At 35.6% G+C, this 27070-nt stretch overlaps 2 protein-coding genes across 2 annotated transcripts; one reads left to right on the top strand and one right to left on the bottom strand.

The window, feature by feature from the left end:
• Window positions 1–10984: 10984 nt before the first annotated feature.
• LOC137715103 (65-kDa microtubule-associated protein 1-like) lies at window positions 10985–15453 on the top strand. Its single transcript, XM_068454328.1, has 10 exons — window positions 10985–11120; window positions 12031–12124; window positions 12226–12429; window positions 12551–12799; window positions 12906–13121; window positions 13218–13373; window positions 13454–13765; window positions 14193–14280; window positions 14469–14617; window positions 14855–15453. The coding sequence occupies exons 2-10, from the start codon at window positions 12053–12055 to the stop codon at window positions 15152–15154; spliced, it is 1746 nt and encodes a 581-aa protein (XP_068310429.1). The 5' UTR covers window positions 10985–11120; window positions 12031–12052; the 3' UTR covers window positions 15155–15453.
• A 2608-nt stretch (window positions 15454–18061) lies between these two features.
• Window positions 18062–22157, bottom strand: LOC137714083 (indole-3-acetate O-methyltransferase 1-like). Its single transcript, XM_068453372.1, has 4 exons — window positions 21928–22157; window positions 21403–21819; window positions 19306–19581; window positions 18062–18544 (listed from the first exon to the last, which is right to left on the bottom strand). The coding sequence occupies exons 1-4, from the start codon at window positions 22036–22038 to the stop codon at window positions 18191–18193; spliced, it is 1158 nt and encodes a 385-aa protein (XP_068309473.1). The 5' UTR covers window positions 22039–22157; the 3' UTR covers window positions 18062–18190.
• Between the last annotated feature and the right edge of the window lie 4913 nt (window positions 22158–27070).

Below are 27070 nucleotides of genomic sequence, written 5' to 3'. Positions count from 1 at the left end.
GACCTGTACGACTTATCCATATCTCATCAATCCTGGCTAGCCAATAGCTCAATAAGTATACCTGCACACGAGTCGGAACCACCTAAAGTGGTCTGTACGACAGGACTGGGTGTAAATAAATACGCTCAAGTGCTACGATCACATGAAGACTGGGCGAATAATCGCGGGTCACCTACGAGTCGGAACCACCTAAAGTGGTCTGTACGACAGGACTGTGCACCTACCTTGAATCCAAGGTGAGCGTAAGGTGCGGGAGGTGAACATCATGTGAAGGACTGTGCCCTGGCCACGGGTGGGAGCACTAACACCGGGGTGCAGGTTTATGAGCTATACTATATCTCAACACAATCGTACTCACTACCATCACTAACATCAACATGTACTCACCTGAAGCTTACCTGGGTGTCCTGCGTCCACCTTTACACTTGAAAGCATTCCCAATAATTATATGCAAGTATAATACATATGGATATACCATGATGCAATCTAACACTCAACCATGTTGTAGCATTTTCAATTATAAACTATACAGTGAAATGTACAATCAATAACGCTCTACTCCCGAACTACTTATTTTCAGGGATAATTATCCATAATAACCCAATTAACACTAATTAACTAACTAATTCACAAAACTAAAACTTGTCTTTATCAATTTCCTTCGCATTACTCAATTTCCCAAATAAGGCTTTTGTCTCAAATATTTTATGGCTGCATCTAACGTCTCGTTAGACTGCCTACGTACCCTAGACAGGGATCAAGCCATTCGTAGTTCATATAGGTACTTCAAGCATTCACAATAATTATACGAAGGTAATATACCTAATCAACTTAAAAGTGTCAATAAAACTCTCAACAGTATGTACGATAAAAAGGAAAAGATCCACTCACCTGGAGTCCACGCTATGATTTTCTAGCACACGCATCGAGGCGTCCTGAATGATTGGTCCCTGTGACCAATTATCAAATCACATCTCAGAACTCTTATCCGTAGAATATGTAATTCACATAAAACACAACCTCAACGACATTCTAAAATAGTTTGAGACCCATTGACCACAAGTCAACCGTCGATCAAAGATCGACGGTAGGGTTTACAACCCTGTATAACTTGACCCGGAAGATCCGCATATCAGATTTCCAATCCGCAACTCCCAACGATCCACAATATGTTTCTAGAATAACATATTAAATTTTCATTACGATCCAATGGTCAGATCTCCGCCAATTGCCTAAAACAAGTGGCCGTGAACATTTATTTTACTAACTTACAAATCCAATTCGGGAAGATCCGTAAGTCGGATTCCCGATCCATAAATTCCTATGATCTTTAAATATTACGTATTATAATGTATCCAATTTTGGTGACGATCCAACGGTCAGATCATCGATTCACATTTTTATCAAGTAACGTATCGTAACGAATTTAGGTTCCAACTATCAACCTACGTCATTCAAATGACAAAACTGAATTCAAGACATTTGACATAGCCTAAAAATAGCATTGGCGGCCCACTGGCCACGCGCCGCCGCACGCGCCGCCACGGGTGGCGGTCGGCCGCCCCGACTCGCCGGAAAATTCAACTATTTCCAAAAATTCTCAAACTTCACATAAATTAAGATCTCAGTGAGTGGAGCAACTTTCATACCTGCCACGAAGTCCAAAAGTGGACGGAAAATGGTCAATTTTACCCACAAAGCCGGCGGGTGCCTAAAACTTCCCGACGTCGATTCGTCGTCTACGGTGGTCCAACAGGGTCAAGGTTGGTTGGGTTTTGCTCCTGGGATGATGGGATACAAAGCCCAAGTGGTGGCATCGGCCATCGCTTTGCCGATTTGCCGGAAAATAGAAAAGGGTGGCCGGAGCACCATTGATTTTCGTCAACTTTCGTGGCCTCAAACCGCCCCATACCATGGTTAATCAAGGTGGTTCTTGGGTGGGTTTTGTAGAGAGGAATGAGAGCTTCAAGATGGTGGTGGTGGCATCCAAAAACTCCACCGGAGTTGGCCGGAATCGGCCTTGGAAGATGGACCCGCGGTGGGTGCGGGTGGACGGAAACCACCTCCTTTTCTTCTTTCTTTTTTTTTTTTTTTTTTTTTTCTTTCTTTCCTCCCTCCATTTCTGATTTTGGGTTTCTCCCACCAAGTGGGGATTTAATTTAAATAAACACTAAACCTTGAATAACCAATTTCGAACGTCCGTAACTATACCATTATAATCCGGACTCGCAAACAGCTTTCGCCTATACGTTCGTACCAATGAGTACTACGAGGATATGCTAAAAGAATAAGTCACACATCCCTCAAGTCGATGGTCAACGGAAGTCAAAGTCCTTGCCTCTAGGGCAATTTCGTAAATTCACGCTTTTAAAATAAAATAAAAACGTAAATTCTGGAACGGGTTGTCACAACAATTAAAAAGGAATGTATTAGACCATAGCATTAAGTGACAATTCAAATAACTAATGCCATTGTGAAAATTAGGGAATGGGGTGGGTATATTTGGTGAAAGCTTTAGTGTACATAAAATAAAATGGATTAATTACATTTTACACTGTTGAAATCTAAAATAATTTTTAGAGTTTTAATTTTTTTATTTTATTTTACAGCATAAGGTAATAAATTGTATCAATTAATGTCTTTATTTGATCATTTCATTAAATTGATGACATATTAACATGAGACTCTTATATGGGGTAACATGTAAGTTACATTTCTATCATATTGACAAAAAAATTCATCAATTTAATGAAAAATATTATAAATTGACATAATTTAAAAACTTTATGGTGTAAAACGAGAAAAATAAAATCTTATAATTTATTTTAAAATTCACCTCAAGCCTAAAAGTCTAAAATGCAAGTTATTAGAAATAAAATTAACATTGATAAAAAGAAAGAAATAAAATTAACAAATGCAAGAGAGCATTTGTTATATTTAAACATTATTTTCTCTTATATTGCACTTTTATTTGGGTTTTTCAATTGAAGTTTTATTTTTTGGAAATTTGTTAACTTTTATTTCATCTCCCTCTAGTGTGTCTGCAGGGATGAAGGAATGATAAAAGATGTATGCATTTGGGTTTTTGGAGGCTGAAGATTGGGTTTTTGACTAGATATAAGTTTTGTACTATATTATGGGCTAAATTTGTACTTCTTCCTCTTTCATGTATTCCCTATAAACATTGCATATCGAAGATTTAACATTAGTAAAGAAGTTTATTTCTTTAACTGGGACTAAAGTTTTGATTATCTGTTATTAATGCATAGGTCTAATTTTATCGGATCTCCTCAAGGGGAGAAAATCATGAATTTTTATTGACAATTAAGTATAAAAATCTCCGGTAAGTGAGAGGTCTTAGGTTCGATTCTCGCCAAAGGCCAAAGGCGATTTGAACCACATTATTGTTAGCTCATTATGAGGTTAAGCCTACTGTGACATCCCACATCGGCCAGGGAAGTGATCCTTAAATGCATATTCTCATCCTTACCTAGCACGAGGCCTTTTGGGAGCTCACTGACTTCGGGTTCCGTAGGAACTCCAAAGTTAAGCGAGAAGGGGGCTAGAGCAATCCTATGATGGGTGACCCACTGGAAAGTTGCTCGTGAGTTCCCAAAAATAAAACCATGAGGGAATGGTAAGCCCAAAGCGGACAATATCATGTTACGGTGGTGGAGCATGCCCGGGAAGTGACATTTGGTATCAGAGGCTAACCCTGGTCGTGGTGTGCCGACGAGGACGTCGGGCCCCTAAGGGGGGTGGATTGTGACATCCCACATCGCCCAGGGGAGTGATCCTTAAATGTATATTCTCATCCCTACCTAGTGCGAGGCCTTTTGGGAGTTCACTGGCTTCGGGTTCCGTAGGAACTCCGAAGTTAAGCGAGAAGGGGGCTAGAGCAATCCCATGATGGGTGACCCACTGGGAAGTTGCTCGTGAGTTCCCAAAAACAAAACCGTGAGGGAATGGTAAGCCCAAAGCGGACAATATCGTGCTACGGTAGTGGAGTCGGGCCCGGGAAGTGGTCTCACCCCGGTCAGGATGTGACAATTGGTATCGGAGCCTATCCCTGGCTGGAAATGTGCCGACGAGGACGTCGGGCCCCTAAGGGGGGTGGATTGTGACATCCCACATCGGCCAGGGAAGTGATCCTTAAATGCATATTCTCATCCTTACCTAGCACGAGACCTTTTGGGAGCTCACTGACTTCGGGTTCCGTAGGAACTCCAAAGTTAAGCGAGAAGGGGGCTAGAGCAATCCCATGATGGGTGACCCACTGGGAAGTTGCTCGTGAGTTCCCAAAAATAAAACCGTGAGGGAATGGTAAGCCCAAAGCGGACAATATCGTGCTATGGTGGTGGAGCGGGCCCGAGAAGTGGTCCGTCCCGGGCCGGGATGTGACACCTACCCCCTCCCCCTTAGTATAAATAATATCGTTTATTAAAAAAAAAGTATTCCACACATATTCCATGGACAAAGACAATCTATCTACTGTTGGAGCAATAATAGAAAATATGAAAAAATAACAATATAATTCCAATGATAATAATCATAAAGAAATTCACAACATCAATGATACATGAGATTAATATAAACAACTAGAGAAAAAGTTAGAATAACTGACAAACTTGGAGATTGAGGCTTGCATAAATATAATGTCCTAAAGATAGAATTTTGCCCCTACTCTTGTGCTTGTAGTTTGGTAGGCGTCCATCTCTCAGGATTCAACAATCTATAATCCGAAGTCAAAGCACTTCAATCTTCGGACTCTAGCGAACTTTATATATTTCATACTCTCAAGACACGACTCGGAATTTGACAAACGAAGCATGAGAGAAATAAAGTGGGGAAACCCTATTTCTCAAGAGTAAAAATTAACTCTAATTTTCTATATGTAATACCAATGGTTTCATGGATTTATATAGAATCAAATTTCTACTTATTAAAGAGATGTAACTTTTCATCTATAAGTATACATCACTTATCAAGGGAACACACCTAAACAACGTAACCCTTCTAAGAAATTGGTTAACAATATTTTTCATTCAATTATTAAAATTATATATTACAATATTTTATATTATAATATATAATTTCCAACAATCCCCCATATGAATGAAAAATTAGGAAGAATTTGAGAGTACAGGTGGACAAGAGATGCATCGGGAGAGGTGCCTTTTGGATTTGAACCTACCTTAGTGAATATTTATCAGATTTACTTGGTGACGCAGTGAATATAGAATCTTGAACTGTTCACCGTAGTAGTAAACCGAGACAATAAGCAACGCACACCACTAATCTTAATATATTCTGGTTTATACAGTTGTGTTCATTTTGGTCCTGAACAAATTCCGGATTCATGAGAGCTTTAGAGAATTTAGTCATCTCATACTCATAGAAGCGACCCACTTCTACTCTCACATAGTTGACCACTGATTCAGAATAGTCTGCTCTATTCCTCTTATTTATAAGATATCACTGTCATTAAGTATAAATATACATCCTAAAACTTCTGCAGACAACACACTTCTTCCACCATAGGAATGAGATATATAGTGTGTTAACTTCTTTGAATCATGCCCAACCAGTTTGCCTATTGAACTTAGACCATGGGATCTCCAATCAACCAAGTTAGGTTTTCACTTGACTGATTCATTAGTTATGTTGGCTTTAGCCTCATTCTCTTCGATGATCAACTTACTCTCTAGTCAAACCTTTAATAATTGGTATCAATAAGGTTGACTACTCTTATGGTGTGCACTTCCATATTATGAAATTATATTTCATACAAGAGTAGTTGTTTGACATTGTTTGAAATGTCAAGTCCTCAAAATTTATATTAGGACTTAATTACTAAGTAATTTGCTAACAATAAGCACTTGGGTAAACTCCCCCACATTTAAGGTATTTGTAAGAAGATCTCTAAGCTTGCCATACCTTAAACAATTACTCATTACAAGAGATGACAACTTAAATGTCATTCAATTAGTAAACTACTCGTAACCAAACCCTACAATTCTTTCATAATTGTAGTTTCTTTTAATGCTATCATTAAATTGATCACATTTTCCACTTTAAGAAGTAAGGAACAACTAAGATAGGCTTTATTTATCTTTTTAGGCCTTCATGCCTCACTAGAAATTATGAGAAAATCACTTCTTTGCTTTTATTCTTTCCTTGCTCTTACTAACATGCATGACGCAATGGTCATGTCCATTCATATGCGTACTTAATAAGCATCATTATGTCGAATTCAAATCTGCGAAATGTCTTTCGCATTTTCAGTATGGTCTTGTCCTTTCTAAAAGACCCCCACACTTTCATGATTATTTCTTTATATTAATATCACTTTAAATGACACTTAATATCATCTTGGGCTTCTTGTAATTTATAAATATATCACTTCGAAGAAAGCATATTAATGATTTTGCAACATTATTATCACTATACGATAATAATCCAGTCGGTATGTAGAAGTTTACATACTAGCCCATGAACAAATTTAAATATGTCAATGACTAGTTGGAAAGGTCGTATCCTTTCACTGTCAAAAGCAGCACTTCAAATGGAATGCTTTTTCTTTGAATCTCACATGGCAGATTTCAATTTTCAATTCCACCACATTACAAAACCATCCATTTATTAAATAGTTGCATCTTTCTGCGACTTAACCGCCACATGGTTCAATATAAGTCTTGGACCTTCACCCCATAATTAAATAAGCATTTTTTGACGTTGATAGATAACTCATCTAAAATGAGTTCAGTTTATCAGTTTATTTTTGTTGCTTCTCAAAGCCAAATTAATCCACCTTCTGGGTTCTTATCATGACTGAACATGACTTAAGACTAAACCCAATTTTGCATATGCACACATATGCCTGAGTAATTGTTCAATGTCCTTCATATGTATTCCATTCTTTCCATGAATAAATATGAATAATCTGCACTTATCTTATATTCTATGATACCATGGAAGTTGGATTCATATCTTCTACTGGAGTTTTCCAAACTGTTTCAATACAAATTTAAAACAACGCCATTTTATTTGGGTAGTCACTCTTCATCAAGAGCTTTCGCTGACATCTTTATGAATATAAGGGTTTTCTCAACAAAACCCGATTAATCATCCTCATGCCCAATCAAATATTGATTTCAATTGTCCCAAGAAAGAACATTATTGCCCTTTTAGATTTGAAAATAATGTAAATTTTTGAATCAAGCCATTTCACTTAACCTTAACCGTCACCTCCTTTCTAATAAAAAAGTCAATGCCAAACATACTTGCCAGATATTCATGAATGATGCAATTGAATCATGAGAATCGCATATGTGAAACAAAAGATTCATGATTGCAGTGTAACATATATTATCAATATATCCATGTTTTCTCTGAAAGAAACACTTTGTGCATCAGCCCATATGACAATTCAAATTTTAACATGGTGGTAAATAGCCAGAGACATCAATACCCTATCACTGTCATATGTAGAAATATCTATTTATTAATTTTCTTATAATCTCATACGCATGGCAGATTCATTTTAGTGAGAATAACCAGGTCAAGAAGCCATATATGCTGTAACATACTTATGCAGACAATGAAAGCACACATATAATGCCAGATGAAAACCGAAAAATATCTTCCAGTATATACACAATGCAATTACCACTAGTGTGGCAACATACAATCATTATTGTATATATCAAGCACATCAAAAAAACTAATACACATCAATATGCACATAAAATCCAGCCCCATAAATTTTCCAAAGCAAAATAAGAGTTTCTTCTACTTAGCATTTAGGGATGTGTTCAATGTTATTGATTTTAACTTCTTCTATTATGTACTCAGACTCATACTCTCTAATATTGCACGAGAAAAAAAAATTCTATCTTTAGATTGTTGGAGCAATAATAGAAAATATGAAAAAATAACAATATAATTCCAATGATAATAATCATAAAGAAATTCACAACATCAATTATACATGAGATTAATATAAACATCTAGAGAAAAAGTTAGAATAACTGACAAATTTAGAGATTGAGGCTTGCATACATGCAATGTCCTAAAGATAGAATTTCACCCCTACTCTTGTGCTTGTAGTTCGGTAGGCGTCCACCTTCCATGATTCAACAATCTATAATTCGAAGTCAAAACACTTCAATCTTCGAACTCTAGCGAACTTTATATATTTCATACTCTCAAGACACGACTCGGAATTTGACAAACGAAGCATAAGAGAAATAAAGTGGGGAAACTCTATTTCTCAAGAGTAAAAATTAACTCTAATTTTCTATATGTAATACCAATGGTTTCATGGATTTATATAGAATCCAATTTCTACTTATTAAAGAGATGTAACTTTTCATCTATAAGTATACATCACTTATCAAGGGAATACACCTAAACAAGATAACCTTTCTAAGAAATTGGTTAACAATATTTTTCATTCAATTATTAAAATTATATATTACATTATTTCATATTATAATATATAATTTCCAACCGCTACCACACTTCGTAAAGTTTTTATTTTCATTTTCTTACAGAGAAGATCGGACTTTTGATAGGATTATTGTAAATAACACTTACAATAGCACTGAACAACAACGATTGCGTAGGAATTCCTTGTTCCCAATGCTCTAGTCAAATTGTTCAAGCATTTTACTGTTTTAGGCAAGCATCTATGAGCATATATGTTTGTAGATAATCTTCATCTCTTGTCTCAAATATATGTCAACTACGAATGACTAGATTTTGTTTTTAGAGTACGTAGGCAGTCTAACACAGAGGTTAGATGCAGTCATGATATAAGGAAAAATTACAGAGTTGTTGAACCATCAACTTGTTTCGGTCATGTCTCGGAGATGGGGCATGATATATGAACAGTTACTCAGTGACGTCACATGTCGATCTTAGATGTATCTCGGGATTGGAGCGTGATAGGGGTGTAGTCAATCCAAAATTTAATAGACATTTTTAGAGTCCACCCAAATCTAGGTGTATTAAAAAATTACAATTTTGTAGGATTTCATTAAGTTGTGTGGATTTTGTGGGATATGTTCAAATATTTATTTTGTAATTTTTTATTGAAAAGTTGAATGGAGACTTGGTGGGTAATGGTGAATTTGTAATGGTTGGCGATGGTGGTGGGAGAGTGGAAGTGGTGAAGAGCAACGACTCTCGACTATCTGTTGGGTTACCAACTCCATCGTCTTAAAAATCTAACAAAATCATAAACCAAGTCCACATAAATCCTTAAAATCCATACGTAATTTGCAGGAGTTTTCAAATCCTATCAAATCTACTATTTTTGAAGTCTTTCAAATTCTTCTTAAATTTTAGGTTGACTACACCTCCTTGATGAATTTGGTGTAAATTGACTATTTCTAAACAATTTAGAGGCTACATTGACGAGAGGGAAACAATTACTAAATATAAAAAATTTCTACCACCTAGTTCTTAGTTTATTTTTTCTTGAAAATGAGATTAACTTGTGGATTCGCCACGACAGTCCATTCTTTCGGGGGTGAGAAGACTCACAGAGACATTTTAGCCTCCCATGCCCACCATTATGTGATTCACGAGCCCTAGAAATTAAACTCAAGACTTGTCGTGTGGTTTACAGGCCTGAAAATTTTTCCCAACTACTTATTGTAATTTTACTTCCACATTATGTTCAAATATTTCTGTTATAAGAATCTATTGGATCTTCGCAACAGTGTTGACTACAATTAGTGTGAGACTTAGTATTCTATAATTACAAAGAAAAATATACATTTGAAGAATGTAAAATGAAAATTTTAAAATATTAATAATAATTCCCAAAAAATATCCAAAATTAAAATCTTGAGTTCATCTCATCTCTCAACATATACACCTTGCATTGCATGCAGGTAATTGGATTACAAATGCTCATCAAGATTGAGACCACTGGGATTCGTGATGACACCTAACCCATGGCCAGTGACCACCCCCAATCAATGCCATTATTCTTCAACTCAATCACAGAAATGCCACTTCCTTTTTCTTTTTATATAAATGAAAAAAATCCCTTTGGAATTGAACATTTGATGTATTTTAGCAATTTGACTGTACTTAGGGGTGGCCCAGTGGGCTGAATGCTTTTAGTCTTTTTAAACTAACTAGAAATTAATCATACTCCTCGAAGTGTGTGATACCTCAGACTTCGGCAGAAAACAAGACAAACATTTGATGTATTATTAGGTTTTTGTGACCCTTCAGTACAAGTTTAGAATCTTAGGGCATTTTCTATGTATTTTTTCCTTCTTTTGAAGTATTATAACTGGAATACAGATTGTGATTTGAAACCAAAGCGTTTGCAAATACAGATGAGTTTTAAAAGTTACTAAGGTGAAATTTTCTCATTTATATAATTATTTTAATAATTTTGGTAGAATTAAAAAGTTAATAATATTAAAGGTACAAAACTATCACGATCCGAAGTGAATCATTTTTAAAAATAAAATTTTATAATTTTTTATGCCACGTCAATATGACGTGACACATTATACATGATACGTAAAATTCGTTTATTCACTCTCTCAAGTGATTGCCAAATTCTAAGCGCATGTGCAAGTGCCAGTGGCATGTGCTGTAGTTTTTCTAATTTCCGTGGCCTTGGCAAAATTGTGAAGGGGTGTGAGATATCCACACACTTTATTTTACTTCTCACATATTTTTTTAATTTTCAACCGTCAAATAAGATGAATTAAAGAATATAACCAGACAGAAATTACACCCCAATTGTGAAATTGTTCCAAGTTGTCATTGACCATCCGAGACCCAGACAAAAAACCAGTCAAACAAGCAAACACCCCTACTCTCACTCTACCGCAGTCCCAAATTCGTAATTAACCACAGAATCCAGGGCATGAGAAATCAGAATTTTCGGAACAATTAGATTATGGTACCTAAGGGCCCCACCTTTGTCTCATCATCTGCACACTGTTTTTTTCTTTCCTTCTCTGTCCTTTGGTAGCTTCCATCTCTCTCTCTCTCTCAAATGTTGCACTGAGGAAGAACACCCACTCAGTCTTTCAGATCTGAAAAACCCCAAACCCCAGAAATACCTAACCTTCAAGGACAATCTGGTAAGCTTTTTCTCTGCTACTCTCTCTCAGCTTTTCTGTGTTTTTCTTGGTTTTTGGGGGTTTGTTCAAGTTCTCGAGGGATCTGAAGTTTTTGGGTTCTTGATTGAATGTGGGGCTTAATGGGTTTTTGGTGGGTAATGCATTTTTTATGAGGGTAATTTCTTGGTGGGTTTTGTGTTTACTGTAGTGAATTTTAGGTGATTAGGTTAGTGGGGTTTGTATTTGGGTTTGGGCATGATGTGTTTTGTTCTTGATGATTGGTTGTTGGTTATGAACTTGGAATCTTGGATTTTTTTTCTTCTTATTTGGTTAATTAAGTGGGATTTTATGTAATGCACTACTAATATTAGTGCTTTGTTTTTGGGTGGTGAGAAAATGGGAGGAAAACAAGTTAGCTGTTTTGGTTGTTGTCTTCTTTGGTAAGATTTATAAGATTTGGGAATCTTTATGGAAGAAACTAATGATATATGGTTCGATTGTTTGTGGTTCTTTGATTTGGTACTTCGATTGAAATTCTTGTTTGGTCTGTGACATGATGTGATCAGTGTGATTTGTGTTTGTAACTTCATCTTGTACCAAAATATAGTTCTGGGATTAAGATATTCGTCGTTGATAGATGTGATTCCAGAACCCAGAAGAAATATAGATGGTATCTCTGTAATAATGTTTAGAGGTACCATGTTTTGATTTCTAATACCCCAATTAATGGTTGGGCTACTCAGTATTTCCGTCGTCTTCTGAGGTTCTTTCATGCTTGTGATCTTTTCTTATGCTTGAGTCCTTTTACAGATTAGTTATCGTCTTATATGGCTGAAGACGTGGTATTTATGCATTATTTTTCTGGTTAAGTTCTCTCTTGCTGTTTTTTGAAAAAGCTTTAAATGCCTTCCGAAAATTTTCGATGATGCAGTTAACGTAGTGATTTCACAAAAATGGCTGTAGTGGATGCTCAAAACCCTCGTGTTGGAGAAACCACTTGCGGTTCTTTGCTGCAGAAACTGCAGGTGACTTACATTTTTTACCTTTGTTTGTCTGTCCTTTTCTACCCCACCGCTTCTTTGTATGTACTTTAAAGATTGGCTGAACTAATCCATGATTAATGCAGGAAATTTGGAATGAAGTTGGCGAGAGTGATGAAGAGCGAGACAAAATGCTTCTTCAGTTAGACCAAGAGTGCCTAGACGTATACAAGAGGAAGGTCGAGCTGGCAGCAAAGTCAAGGGCACAGCTTCTTCAGGCATTGTCTGATTCCAGACTTGAACTTTCCAGTCTTCTATCAGCTCTTGGAGAAAAAACTTTTACTGGAGTTGTGAGTACTTGCATACATATTCCTCATATGTACAGATTATTAGTTATTGCTACGTTAAAGCATGTTAATAGTACTATCAAAGTATATGGTAAGTAATAGTGAACTGTTAATTTGATTACAGCCTGAGGAGACTTCAGGGACAATCAAGGAACAGCTTGCGGCTATAGCACCACTACTGGAACAGCTGTGGAAACAGAAAGAGGAGAGAGTAAAGGAGTTTACTGATGTTCAGTTACAAATTCAAAAAATTTGTGGCGAAATTGCTGGGAACTCGAACCTCAGCGAGAGTCCTGTGGTTGATGAGTCTGATCTATCCCTGAAGAAATTAGATGAATTTCATTCCCAACTTCACGATCTTCAAAAGGAAAAGGTAAATATATCTTATCCTCGTGAACATGAAAAGATACACTATCACTGCAGTCTACACTTAAATCTGGAATACAATGATAATATTAATAGCTCATTTGATCTGGCAGAGTGAAAGATTGCACAAGGTGCTTGAATTTGTGAGTACAGTGCATGATCTTTGTGCTGTACTTGGACTGGACTTCTTGAGTGCTGTTACGGAGGTTCATCCTAGCTTAAAGGACTCAACTGGTGTGCAATCCAAAAGCATTAGCAATGATACTCTATCTAGGCTGGCGAATACTGTCTTAGCACTAAAAGAAGATAAGAAGCAGAGGCTGCATAAGGTATTTATTTCTTCCCTTTTTTTCCATTACTTTTGCTTGTACAAAGATGAAAGCTGGACTTTTGAATCAAAATTGATTTGTGTCTTCACTCTGAAGCTTCAAGAGTCAGCAACTCAGCTAATTGATCTGTGGAATCTGATGGATACCCCTGACGAGGAAAGGAAATTATTTGAACATGTTACCTGTAACATATCAGCTTCAGTAGATGAAGTGACTGTTCCTGGGTCTCTTGCGCTGGATCTGATCGAGCAGGTATATGAAGCGTATGATATTCAATGGTTTGTTAAACAGTTTATCATTGTTTACTCATTTCCCCGAATTGTATTTTCAAGACTGAGGTCGAAGTTGAGCGGCTTGATCAGCTGAAATCAAGTAGGATGAAGGAGATTGCGTTCAAGAAGCAAGCAGAGCTAGAGGAGATATTTGCTCGAGCTCATATAGAAATAGATACCGAAGCTGCCAGAGAAAAGATTATGGAACTCATTGATTCTGGGAATGTTGAACCTACTGAATTACTGGCTGACATGGATGATCAGATAGCAAAAGCGAAGGATGAAGCTCTAAGCAGAAAGGATATATTGGACAAGGTTGAGAAATGGATGTCAGCCTGTGAAGAAGAGAGTTGGCTTGAGGACTACAATCGTGTAAGTAAACTCTCCCTCAAAATAAATCTGCCTACGTGTGCATGTGTATTGGGGAGGGGGGAGAGGCATGGACTTGAACCTCCATTCTCATATTTGTCTAATGATTGCCATCTGTTTTTACATCGAGTTTTGGCTCAAGTGTTGTACATTTTAGGAATGCACATACCCTTCGCCTTTCCTATGATCCTATCCACTCCCCATTATTGAGGGTTGAACTACCTAAACCTTCCCCTATAATAAAGGGACAGGGTGGTTAAGAGTAATCATTTAGTCTTTAAACCAATAACTGGCCTAGGAGATTCTACTTAAAAGGATGGATTGTAATGCATAACTTGGCACCTATGCAGGCCACTTGAGTTTTGCTGATTCTTTATACTTAAACCACTTGAAGTGTTTCATTGTAACCAACAATTTCTTGGTGGAACAGGATGAAAACAGGTATAATGCGAGTAGAGGTGCGCACCTAAACCTCAAGCGTGCAGAGAAAGCTCGTATTCTGGTTAACAAAATTCCAGGTATGAGGGATAACACATTATGACGACTGTGTATCTTACAGATGCAAAAATCATAATTATATGGAAGTTTTGTTGGCCTGTAGTATGTTGTTGATAGAAGAAATTAAACAGGCATTGCTGCCAATCAGTACACCTTGACTACCCATTATCTTCCAACTTCTTACTATTTCATTTTCTTGGCAATGCAGCTCTTGTAGACACATTGGTAGCCAAAACTCGTGGCTGGGAGGAAGATCGTGGCATATCATTTACTTATGATGGTGTTCCTCTTCTTGCTATGCTGGATGAGTATGCCATGCTTAGACAAGAAAGAGAAGAAGAGAAGCGGAGGATGAGGGTATGTTTCACTTGAATAGATAATTAAATGCTCATTGATGATTATTTGAGGTGATTACAGGGTCACTGATGATTATATGAGTTCTAATATGTGCCTGAGTATTAAACCAGTGACGTGTGATATGAACCGAATCTAAATCTGACATTACAGTAGCCTGTATGGTTTTGGTTATTACATAGCAGTCTGACTTCATCGTCCTCATGAATCAAATGGGATTATATCTGATGGATTTTGCAGGACCAGAAGAAGTACCAAGACCTACAACACACAGAACAAGAAGCCCCATTTGGTTCAAAGCCTAGCCCTGCACGACCGGTTGGCACAAAGAAGGTAGTAGGTCCTCGTGCAAATGGAGGCGCCAATGGAACTCCTAGCAGACGTCTATCACTTAATGCTCATCAAAATGGAAGCAGGTCTGTAACGAAAGATGGGAAGAGAGATCTGAGGCCTGTCGCTCCTATGAACTACGTTGAAATGGCAAAAGAGGATGCTGCCTCCCACATTTCTGGCACTGACACAGTTTCGGCTTCACCATAATTAAGAAGGGAGAGTACTGTAGGTTGCACACACCTCTGTCTAAGTTTAGTGTTTTTACTAGTTACTGTAGTAGGGATATAATGTATGATTCGGTGAGGGTAAATTGGAGAGTGAACTGTGACGTATGTACCTGTGCATGTTATGTTTTGGCATTCGGAGGCTTTCTAAATGCGTGTTGCTTTCTCTGATCTTCAAGTTTTGATCTATATTGTAGCAAGCATGATGGGGGCCTGTGCCGGTAGCGATTCTGTGTTGGAAATAAAATCCTGCCAATGCATTCTTGCCAGTGGACTCTTGTATTTCGGTCCCGTGTATGGTTCTTGTTTCTTTTATTGTTTTGCTTTGCATGATTGCTACACCATATCAAAAGTTTAATTTGAATTTCCTGTCTCGGTTGCAATGAACTTGCCATCCTGCTCATTCATATACTAATACATTTTCCCCACTCAAAACACCCCTTTTTATATTTGTTCGTTGGATTGAGTTAATCAAACGGAAATAAAGGACATAATTAAACAAAAGTACGTAGGAGGATAAAAATGATGTGTGTTTATCTTTTTTGAAACTAAACCATACACATGTTGTCAACGATTAATGACTGATTAGGAATCTTATTTTCGTAGGAAGGATAAAAAAAAAAAAAAAAAAAAAAGGAAGCTGAAATTAAAAATATAAAAAAACAATGACAAGACAGATCTTTCATTTTCACCATCCTAAGGGGATTATAGATTGGATAGATGGTAGATGTAACCAAGGCAACAGTTTTATAATTTTAAATGAAACTGTATGTAAATTAATAAGTTAGCTTTGAGATTAGAACTATTTGATAAATTGGCATTAGCGTTGTGTTGTCTTGTGGGTTGTAATCTAACAAATCGTCTGCTAAGAATGACTTTGTGTTTATCTACAAAATAAGCTAGCTGCTAAATAAAACAAATTCGTCTGCTAAGAATGGCTTCGTGTTTATGCGGAGATGCTTTGCTCTTTAACTTTACGCCTCCAGTCCATAGAGGTACGATATGTTGCTTTGTTGTCACGAAACGATAACAATTTTATTACAATATTAAAAGTTGAGATAAATATAAAAGAGAATATTCGAGATAACATTTAAGAAGTTCTTAATCTAAAAATTATTTTAGCAAAACATAAAAATCCAACCTGACCAAGCTAATTGCCACCGGTACATTTGAGAGCAAGGCAAGCCCGAGAATAAACAACGAAATACGTCCAAATTTTGAAATCATTCACCCAAACTTAGAGGACTGGTATTGGATGATAATACGTTGATAAGAAAGATGTTACCTCGCCAACAAATTTCCAAATAATTTATTGGAGAATCCAAGGAATCCAAAGCAGAATAAATATGCACGAAAGTATACTCATATGTATGCTGTACACCATATATCAAAAGTAAATATTGTCTTCCATCTATGAGCACTATTTTGTGGCTCCTAATGTGAAAGAATAATAAAGAAATGGGTGTCAATTATTACTATTGCTTTGCCCAGTTTCCAAGCCCTGAGAGATTGCCATTGTCTACGGTAAAGGAAGAACATGTAAGCCTCATATCATCAGTTATTGAGTCTTTGAAGCCAAAATGCTTCTGTGGACGAAACAAGAACCTGTGGGAAAAATTGGAGCAGTCCAATAACGAGCAGACGAAGAAGAAGAAGAAGCAGCAGATGACAGCGGTTAAGAAGGAGGAGCTCATTTTGGAAGAGTGGTTCTTAGCATCATCGCCGTGCCGAAAAGACGATATTTATAGTAGGGTTTGTAACAACAGTGAAGGGGAATACTATGGTTCTGGAGGGAATTGGGTTTATCCATCTTTAGGTGGAGAGGATTCAGATGATGTTACCTCCAATTCTAGGGACAGTTTTTCTTTGCTGAAGCTGTTGACTGATGAAAGTGGAAAAAGTGATGCCCATGATCCTTGTTTGTGCAGAAGTGAAAGTAGTGGAAAGGTAAAGAAAAGGGTCAGCTTTAAACTACCAGAAGAGGCCGATATATTCATTTTCTGTTCACCTGATCATCAAGATGGTTGTGAAGAGGGGAATTTAGTAATGTATTAGATACAGTTCACACACACACACACACATATATATATATTTGTGTACGTGTGTATATATATACAGCTTGCTTGCTGCTTGTTCTTGGGTCATTTGAAAATTGTAGATTTTCATAAAGGGAGGGTGAAAAATATGTAAGAGTTTCCATCACACTTACCATTTACAATGGACCCATCACCCTACTCCTCGCCATCACTATTGGACCCAAACTATTGCAGTCTGTTCTTAATTATAAGGGTTTTCCAGATAAGTCATTTATCAGCACATGTTATCTAACAACTAATTATGTACATTCAAAATAATGTACATTTATGAAGTTAAGCTATAATAAATCAACTATTTTTAATTAATAATCTAAAATGAACAAGAAAAATAATGTATTTTGCTCAAGTAATTACCATGTGTGTTACAGAAAGTTGTTGGATTACTATTTGAATTAGCATTGAGGATCACTAGATGCTCTTAGTGAGAATAATTATCTGGTTAAGAACTGATACCAAATAATTAACAAGGCAGCCTACACGAATAAAAAACTAGCAAGTAATTCAAAACTTTTGAAAAGAAGAACACCTTTGTTTAGTTAGCAACTGAAATAACTACCATTGCTCACAACCCAGCAACGTTGTTTAAAAACAATTAAATTGCAGTTAAGAAAGAGTGAAAAGTAGAGGTATCTAAATAAAATAACATTCCAAAAAGCCAAAAGGTGTTAGGTAGAATTTGAAACTCCTCACTCATACAACTATCACATGATACTAGGCACAATAACATGCCTAAAAGGAGATTAAAGTAAAAGGGATTTGTAACTTTGTACTAAAGTTTCATTTACTTAATCCATTTCAAAGGAACACAAAGTCACAACGCCTCATAGGCATATTAATAAAGGTTACTACCACAGTTAATAATAACATTAACAACACAACACAAGCACACGAAAGAAAGAAAAGAAAAAGGGCACACTCCCTAATTAAGCTAGAGAAAGGGAGGCCACTATGTGAAAGAATTGTAACTTCTCCAGTAGCTCTTTGGCTTGGCTTGTGCCCCTTTTCTCCACCCTTGAGAACAATTCATTGCCGAGGTGGTCACCGATGTGTGCATCGATGAGGACTCCGGCCACGCTCCTACAACTGTTGGCAAGGGCTCGACCGACTTCAGCGGCATCATCGGGTTGGCTCACAACAAGGGGGCTTCCTCCTTTGAAAATCTCGAGCTTGTTTATGGTGAATGAGCCATCAGCCTCTACTACCTCCTTGAAGTCTTGTAAACTTGATGCATACACAGGAATGTTGAAACTGTCACGTTTCTCACTAGTGATAAGTCCCTGCAAAAATTGAGATAGTCTTCGTTGAGACAGATTCTGTATGCTTTGATTTTCCAATTAATTCATTTCATGGTTAATTTAAGACGGATTCATAATGAAACGGAGAATAAAGTTATAGTGTATATAAAAATACCTACAATGAAAGATTTTGCAATAATAAGTTAACCACTTTTTAAGCGATCATATACGTACAAGTAATATTGGGTTTTTATTATTTTTTAATTTTTAATTTTCAAATATCTTTATTTTGATGAACACTGATCACCTGACTTATCCAAATGCCCTTTGTCCTGAGATACAAGAAATGATGACTTTGGTTTTAAAAAAACAACCCATCTTATTCATCCATTGGTCAATAATATGGACCACCCGGCAGCCAATAATATATAGTTATTATTATGTCGACAGAACTAATCTACAAATGGAAGGGCCAGATCAGTTTTAGGGTTAGCATCCAACGGCTAGAATCACCCCGACTTAATCATGACCAGTGAAAATTCATAATAAATGTCTTGTGAAACCAATGACACCTAATCTAATCATGCAGATCTCCTTTCTCGTTTGCTTATTTGTTTATTTGTTTTTTGGTGTTTAATTTCTCTTTTGCTTTTTGGTCTGCCAATTAAATATAATGTGACAAAAAAAGATAGTTACTTAGGTCGATAACCCTATATGGTATTATGCATGCACATTGCACACAAAACAAACATTATCATATAATGTTTTTTTCTTGTGACATATATAACTATGTATATGATTACCTCTTGGACAAGATCATCCCAAGCATCCTGAAAGTGAGTCCCAAAGAGAAGGCCTGGGCCACTTTGGTCAGTAGGGTCTACTGAGGTCCTACCCAAGCAAACAAGAAACATGGAGCCTCCTTTCTTGAGCTCCTTGGCTCTCGACCTGAGAAAGCTTGCCAAGTCTGTCTGAAACTGCTTCTTGTATGCAGTGACTGTGCTCTCATTCGCACCATGGATAAACACCCTTCCTTTGTTGTAGGCTGCTGATCTTTTGTCCAGCACACTCTCTGGCACCTGGGTCCCCGCACAAGACATTATTATTGTTAATCTAGAGGTGTCAAAGTTTTGCTTCTTATGAGCGGTATTGAAAGAGAAGAAAAATCAAACTTAAAACCTTGAATATATAAATAGTACATATTGTTAACTATTTGAGCTACAAGAATTTTACATGTTCATCTTTATAAGGGCTTAATTACGATACATGTATTTACTTAATAAATTCACTATCTAACAGTCATATATAATTCTTTTCTCGATATGTTCAATGTCTAGATATGGACTTGGAAGCCTGCTAAGGCTCAGACGTAATCATGCCAGCCATAGAAACATTAGCAGAAGAAGCTGCAGTTTGTAGACCTTGCTTCTCTTATGATTTTTTCTACTCTTACTTTTTTTAGAAAAATGATTGATATCAAAGAGAGTGTAAGTCTAGTCACTCAACTAACGTAGATATATTAATTAACTACATGTATACCTTTTGAATTTTAACTACACAACAAGATTATTCAATAGTTGTTGAAAATCCCAAGCATTTTGTAAAAAAGCATGCATCATGAGCCATGTTGCTTAAATTCTTCAAGACATTTGACCAGGCTCACCCACCTTTGTTTGATTTTTTGGTCCAAGTCATATGACTTTTTAGTCATTGCATTCAATGTAATTTAGCTATAGTGTTATTCACATTTATCTTTATCTTTAGCATATTTTTATTATTTTTGTTATTAATTTTTTATAATTCATTTAATCTGATAACCGAATGAAGAGAGATGTGAGAGTAAAAGTAAGTGTGTGAGTATTACTACCCTTTAATTCTCAGTTACTAGCTAGCTACTTTTTTTTTTGGTCGAATAGTTACTCTAGCCACTTGAGTACTCGGGAAAAGTATGTAGCTATATAACTTACTAAATTGCTCTTGAACGACTTGAATGTAATGATTTAGAAGCTCTTGTTTCCAATTAAATACCAAGACATGGGTTAATTTAATCGAGCCTTGAAAATTGATTAGCCAATCTAGCTAAGTGTAATTAAGGTTTTAAACATAAAGTTCAATTTAAAAAGAGTGTACACATATAATTTCAACATCTGTCTAATTCAAGGGTAATACTATATGGAACGTACACACTCGATTGCGTGTAGAATACGATAACAATCAAACATAAAAACGAAGAATTTGAGATGAAAACGAATAAGTTAAAAAATTCTAAATTTGTATAAATATACGTAGTACTAAAATCCTAGTCAGATAACTAATAGAGTTGAATAGCATATAAACAAAAGGGTACTAAAATCCTATAGTCAGATAACTAAGTTGAATAGCATATAATTAAACAAAGGTTTCCCTTTATGGTATCGACGTATATCTTAACTTTTTGCCATTATCTGACATCAGTTCAGAGATCATTTTCCTCTTTAATGTAGATAATATTGTTTGTTAAAAAAAAAAAAAAAAAAAAAAAAAAAGACATTTTAAGAGGACGAACATCCACACATAATTGTCTTTTATAAACAGTTCCTTTTAACCCTCGAGACCATAATTCATGGCATTTAACTTTTTGACCTATTCAAAATCGGCAAGAAAATCGTATAGTTTTTCTTTCTTTGCCTATTTTTAAGCTTCTTCTTCTTCTTCCTTTTTTTTTTTTTTTTTTTTTTTTTTTTTTTTTTTGCACTAGTGTGGATGTAGCATATTTTCCTTGGAAACATACGAGTATTAATTGGTTTTTCATATTTGTCATCACCAACCTAGAATTTTGTACATACTACGTTATACTATTAAAAAATCCCATGTAATTAGGTAACTAAAAAAGATTACTAGCTACTTAGTTACTTAATTACCTGAGAGAGCCAATGCAAGGAGAACGCTGAGTGAAAAAGGTCAATGGACCTCGACGGGAAGAGCCGCCGGTAAAATGAGCCAGGGACGCCAGCAGCAAAGTAGGAGCGGTGGTTGTCGGCAGCGAGGGTCTCCTCCATGCTACCGCCGTGGTTGGCCATAGGAGGGATGAGCTGGAAGAGGGTGTTGAAGTCATTGCTGGGGAGATCAGAGAAAAATGCCGAGAACTCAGGGGGGTCACATCCCAAGTCCTCATAGCGCTTGGTCATGTGTTTGATGATCACATCTATTATGTAGATGGTGTTGCTTCCGCTTGAGCATCCAAGGTCCACAACCACAAATGGCACTTCAGGGGAGCTCAGTTGCACACTGTCTAGGGTTTCTTTTAGCAGGTGAAGCATAGATCTTGCATGTATGGCCTGAAAATTTAATTAAACCACAATTATTTGGATAATAACAAATACTGAAACATATTAAGTGTTAAATACATAAATAAAATAAATTAATTGAATGGACTAGCTAATTACCTGAGCTTGGGAATTGTTGGCATAGCTGGACTCTCCTTTGCCTCCTTTCATGCTAAATATCTTCTCGAGCTTTATACTAGAAACTACAACGTTATTTCCCTTGGGAGCCATAAGAAATTAAGAATATGATGAGTGAGAAGTAGTATTGGTGTTTAAGATTTATAAGTGTGATGTGAGGGTGAAGGGTGGAGTTGGTAAATGGTGGAGTATATATAGAGGGAGGAGGGAGAAAATCAGAGGGAAAGAAAGTTGTTTTTAGAAGAGTGACAAAAAAGTATGATGATATAGTAGTGCATTTTGGAGTGGCATAATGGCGAGCTAGCTCTTTTAAGTTTTAATTGTGTTCCCTAAAGAATTTTCCATGTGCACCAAGTTGGGGGTGATGTGACATTGCTCCTTAATTAGCTTAAAAGACAATTTTAAATACTGAGTAATATTTTAATTAGCTTAAAAGACAATTTTTTAAAATACTGAGTAATTTTATGGGTTTATCAAATTTTAGTTTTCATTTGTAGTTAATTAAAGAAAAATGAAATATTATCCTTGCATTATTAACAAAAACAAACACGGCGACCAAGACGATGGGTAGCTTCGTTTGCTTGTCGGTGCGTGTGGTTTTCTTGGCTAGCTTACCTGTTGTTTCTTTTGACTTATGAATATATCGTTGCTTAAATAAAATAAAATAAAAACACGATGACCAAATTGATAAAATAAAAACTAGAAAAAAAAATTTGATAAAGAATTAAAGTATTTCCAACAAACTGGCCTACTTTAGCCTAAAAACTCTCATATCAAACTTCAACAACCTAGCTATCTCAAATGCTAAATTCACTTGATGAATAGTTGCTAGCTAAATCTAAACAAAATGAAAGAGAATTTAGCTTAAAGTTAAACTGAAAATACTGTAAAAATGACTTTACTTAATATTCCATCTCCTTTTTGGCTCTCTGCAAGCAGACTTCCGTCACTTCCCTTTCTAAACTTGATCGACAAATGCTGATCCTCTGTTCGGATCTATTCCCACCTTAGACTAAAGAGCTGAATGTTTTGACCCTATAATTTATCCTCAAATCGAGCAGAAGGATGATTTCTCTTTCTTCTACTTCTGCGAGGGGTCAGTACCAGTAGGCCCAATTGTGTTAGTCTAAGCAAAATTAGGGTTGTGGTAATTGCTTCATTTGTTTTTAATTTGAATTGATTAGCCCTCTTATGATAGATTAGTTTTCATTTTCTTATTATCATTTTTCAAACACAATAAATATTTAGTATTTATGAAAATGCTCATTGTAATAGTACTTGAGTAATTTTCATGCTAAATTAACAAAATTATTCTCATACATTGTTGTAAATGCTGCTTAAAAACTATAAATTTGCATAGATCAAATTAAATCAAAGTCAGGGATTTGGCTACAATACTTATATGTATTTAATACAATTACTATATCGATAGTCAGATGATTATTGTAATAAATACATATATTTATTCACATAAATTATAACTAACTGTAAGATGGTGACTGTATTAAATACATGTAACAATTGTAGTTAATTCGTAAAGTTAAATTGTAATTATTGACTAAAATTGTCTATTTAATCATTTTTAATCTCAAAAACAAGTAATCACTCATTAATCTTTACCCTAATCACTTCATAATTTCCAATTGTAATTTCGTGTCTATTTGATAAAGAAATTGAATCTAAAATAAAGTGTTTACAAAATAAAGGAATAAAAAGTATTAAAGAAAAAGGTTAGATATACAAAGATGAAAAAGAAAAAAGAAGACAAAAGCCAACCTGGGATTGGGAATTGTTGGCATCTCCTTTGCGTGTGTTGGCGTTCTGAACCTTCATATCGGAAACAACTTGTAGTCCACTGGAAGCCATATTTGTATGGTTATATGGAATTCGAGAAGAAAATAACCAATATGCAGAGACAATGTCAATCGAAAAAGATTAACAAAAAAAAAATGCAGAGACAATGAGAACTATTGCATTTAATACACACACACACACACACACACACACACACATACACAAACCTTACTCTCAAAAAACCACTGGCGTGACTAGTGGGTTGAGAGCCAAGATAATTGCAACCGATCAAGAAAAAGACTGGATTAATTAGTTAACTAGTTTCAGTAATAGTAGTGAAATACAAACAACTCAAGCTAGGAGGGAGCCAGAATCCATGGTGGTGGTAGGTTTTTTTAACAGTTTCCTCGATCTATATATATCCGAGAGGATTCGATGCTATATTTGTACAATATCAATTTCTTTCCAAGTTCGTAAGATTTAAATCCTAAAGTTACCAAATATAATATGCTGGTAACGTTAGCTTTAACTGACAAAGTTTCTGAAAACAAGGAAAGAAAGAAAAAACTGACAAAGTTATGTAACGGTTCAGTAAACCATTGCCGAGTGCTTCTATTGGATTTATGTAACGGTTCAATAAACCATTGCCGAGTGCTTCTATTGGATTTATGTAACGGTTCAATAAACCATTGCCGAGTGCTTCTATCTTAATCCAATAAAACCTCTATTTCTACCCAGAAAAGTTTTAAAATTCTTATTTTTCTCGTCATGCCATTTTGGTCCTTACCAGTATAATTGTCAAGCTAAACTTTAATTTTGTAACGTAATACTTAGTCAGCCCATCTTATGCTTATATTGAGTCATACCAATGAAAAATAAGACAAGTCTAGAAACTTTTAAGACCATTTATATTTTAATTCATTATTCATTAATATATATCTTTGCGAAAAATAAGACAAGTCTAAAAACTTTTAAGACATTCATTTGTAATGAAACAAATAGACGAATAGACATTTTTTATAGACATGATTTTTTAGCAAAGACCTATATCGGATTATTAAAATATATTACGAAATGAGCATTACAAAATAAGTGTAAAAAAATGTGTAGCCAAATGAGCAAAGATGAAGCAACACCTAGTTGTTGTCAATTGATACTTTTTATTTTTTATTTTTTTTTATTTATATTTTTTTACAACAATATATTTTACACTAAGGGGATGGGGAGTTCGATTCAGCCACACAATAGGCAACCTAATTTATTATCGAATTCGCCATTCACGAGATTTGAACCTAAGACCTCTCACTTACAAATAGAGAAGAATACAATCAGATTGTAGTATTGAGTGACATCAATTGATACCTTTTAAAGACCTTAATTTAATCGAATATTGCTTGTGTTGATAGCTATGCTAGAGATAGATTGATGTTGGACTGAATTAAGAAGAAAGGCGGAATTAAAAAAAAGGGGTGTGATATCCACACACCCCATTTTACTTTTCACACACCTTTTTAATTTTCGACTGTCGGATCGGATGAATTGAAGAAGATCAACGGACATAAATTATCAAGGGGAGTGTGAAAAGTAAAATGGGGTGTGTGGATAGCACACCCCTAAAAAAAATCTACAAACGTACCGACCCACTTAGCTCGGACTGATCCGCGGCCAAAGAGTAGGGGGAAACGAGAACTATTGCTTGTAAACATAATATAACTTTTCATTATTTTACATAATCATACATAGAGTGCACTAAATATTAGAAAATCTCATTGAGTCCATATGAGAGTTTTTAACACAATCGTGGTCATGGAGCCTTGTCATTTGGAATGCTACTATTACAAGGATGTAGTCGCTGTATCTTGGAGGAAAAGCGCCGATCAACCATGAGCACCGTAGTGGGGCATAAACTTGTGTTAAGAACAGAGTATCTAACACTTGCCTCAACTGTATTAATTTCTAAGTTTTTCTAATCCATTATGTCATGTTCATTTAACATTAGTTATTCATGTGCATGCATTATTTTGATATATAAATGTATGAATTATTTCTTAATTTTTTATATGATTTAATTTAGCAAGTAAACCCTAATTATTCCAACAATATCTATACAAGTCTATGACTTGAGACCAAGAAATACTAAGCGCATAAGAATTACCGAACCCTACGAGTTCTCCTACCCAAACAATTTTTTTTTCTTGCTAAACTCACGAAAAATTTGCTAAGAAATGTAATTGCGTGCCTAAGCTCCCCACCAAGGCTGCCCTTCAAATATCAATATATGTTTTTTTTATTTTCTTTTTACATGATTGTTTAAGACGATATTTGCATAACCTCACCTATCTAATTATTTCTTTATTTGCTTATGGCTTATTAATTGATCTGCCATTTGAAATTATCTTTTAGTCTTACTTTACTCCGTGAAACTAGTTTCGTCACACTTTGTTCCATGAAATAGTAATTTTTGTCTCATTTAGTCTCTGTTCACCTCATTTTCGTCCATTATGTCAAATAGACATTAAATTAAAGGATAATATGAACATTTTATTTTTATCCAACTAGCTCTTTGCGATCCAACTTGCATGCTAAAACAATGTCATTTCCATTTTCAATAACTTCAATTCAAACCCCCATCTGTCTCTCTTGTGGATTACTGTGGAGCTGTAGCTACAGTCACTGGCAAAAACAAATAAGGGTTTGTGTTTGAAAAGAAAATAATGGGTTGTGTTTTAAAATCTATTTCAAGCTACTCATCGATTCCAATGTCTGCAACCACAGCTCTACATCAATCCTCAAGAGATGTAGATGGGGATTTGAATAAGAATAATAAAAAATGAATTTGGGATTGTTTTATCATGCAAATTGGAGGTAAAAAATTGTGTTAAAAATAAAATGTCCATACTATCCTTTAATTCAACGTTTATTTGACAAAATAGACAAAAATAAGGTGAACTGAAATTAAATAAGACAAAAATGGCAGTTTCAGGGGGGTAAAGTGTGGACAAAATCAATTTTAGGGTGTAAAATGAGACTAGTTGGCATTTTCAGGGGCAAATCAATTAATAAGCCTTTATTTTTTTTAGGTCTAGTGGTAGTCCTCTTTACTTATAAGTGAAAAGTTTTAGGTCAAATTCTTAGCAAAATCAAAGTTGAATCATATTATTATGACAAGCCCATTGTAAGACTTAGTCCAATCCCTCACCTTCATAGCGGAGATACTATCTTTTGTTAAAAAAGAAGAAGAAGGAAACAATAGAGTGTATATTAAATATGTACGTGTGTATACATGTCTTACATTTCGGTTAGCATCATTATGAGATATAAACATTTTTGT

Source organism: Pyrus communis, chromosome 14 (genome assembly GCF_963583255.1).
Source record: "Pyrus communis chromosome 14, drPyrComm1.1, whole genome shotgun sequence".
Classification (NCBI taxonomy): Eukaryota; Viridiplantae; Streptophyta; class Magnoliopsida; order Rosales; family Rosaceae; genus Pyrus; species Pyrus communis.
The sequence above is the reverse complement of the archived record's forward strand: the minus strand, read 5'-3'. Positions and strand labels throughout refer to the sequence as shown.

What these genes read in the sequence shown, in the direction of transcription:
- LOC137715103 (XM_068454328.1), top strand. Translation starts at nt 12,053, where the DNA reads ATGGCTGTAGTGGATGCTCAAAACCCTCGTGTTGGAGAAACCACTTGC. An exon ending in CGCTGGATCTGATCGAGCAG is followed by an intron (nt 13,374 to 13,453) that starts GTATATGAAGCG and finishes TGTATTTTCAAG; the next exon opens with ACTGAGGTCGAAGTTGAGCG. An exon ending in TCTGGTTAACAAAATTCCAG is followed by an intron (nt 14,281 to 14,468) that starts GTATGAGGGATA and finishes TTGGCAATGCAG; the next exon opens with CTCTTGTAGACACATTGGTA.
- LOC137714083 (XM_068453372.1), bottom strand. Translation starts at nt 22,038, where the DNA reads ATGGCTCCCAAGGGAAATAACGTTGTAGTTTCTAGTATAAAGCTCGAG. An exon ending in CCAACAATTCCCAAGCTCAG is followed by an intron (nt 21,820 to 21,927) that starts GTAATTAGCTAG and finishes TTAAATTTTCAG; the next exon opens with GCCATACATGCAAGATCTAT. An exon ending in GGGATGATCTTGTCCAAGAG is followed by an intron (nt 18,545 to 19,305) that starts GTAATCATATAC and finishes CAATTTTTGCAG; the next exon opens with GGACTTATCACTAGTGAGAA.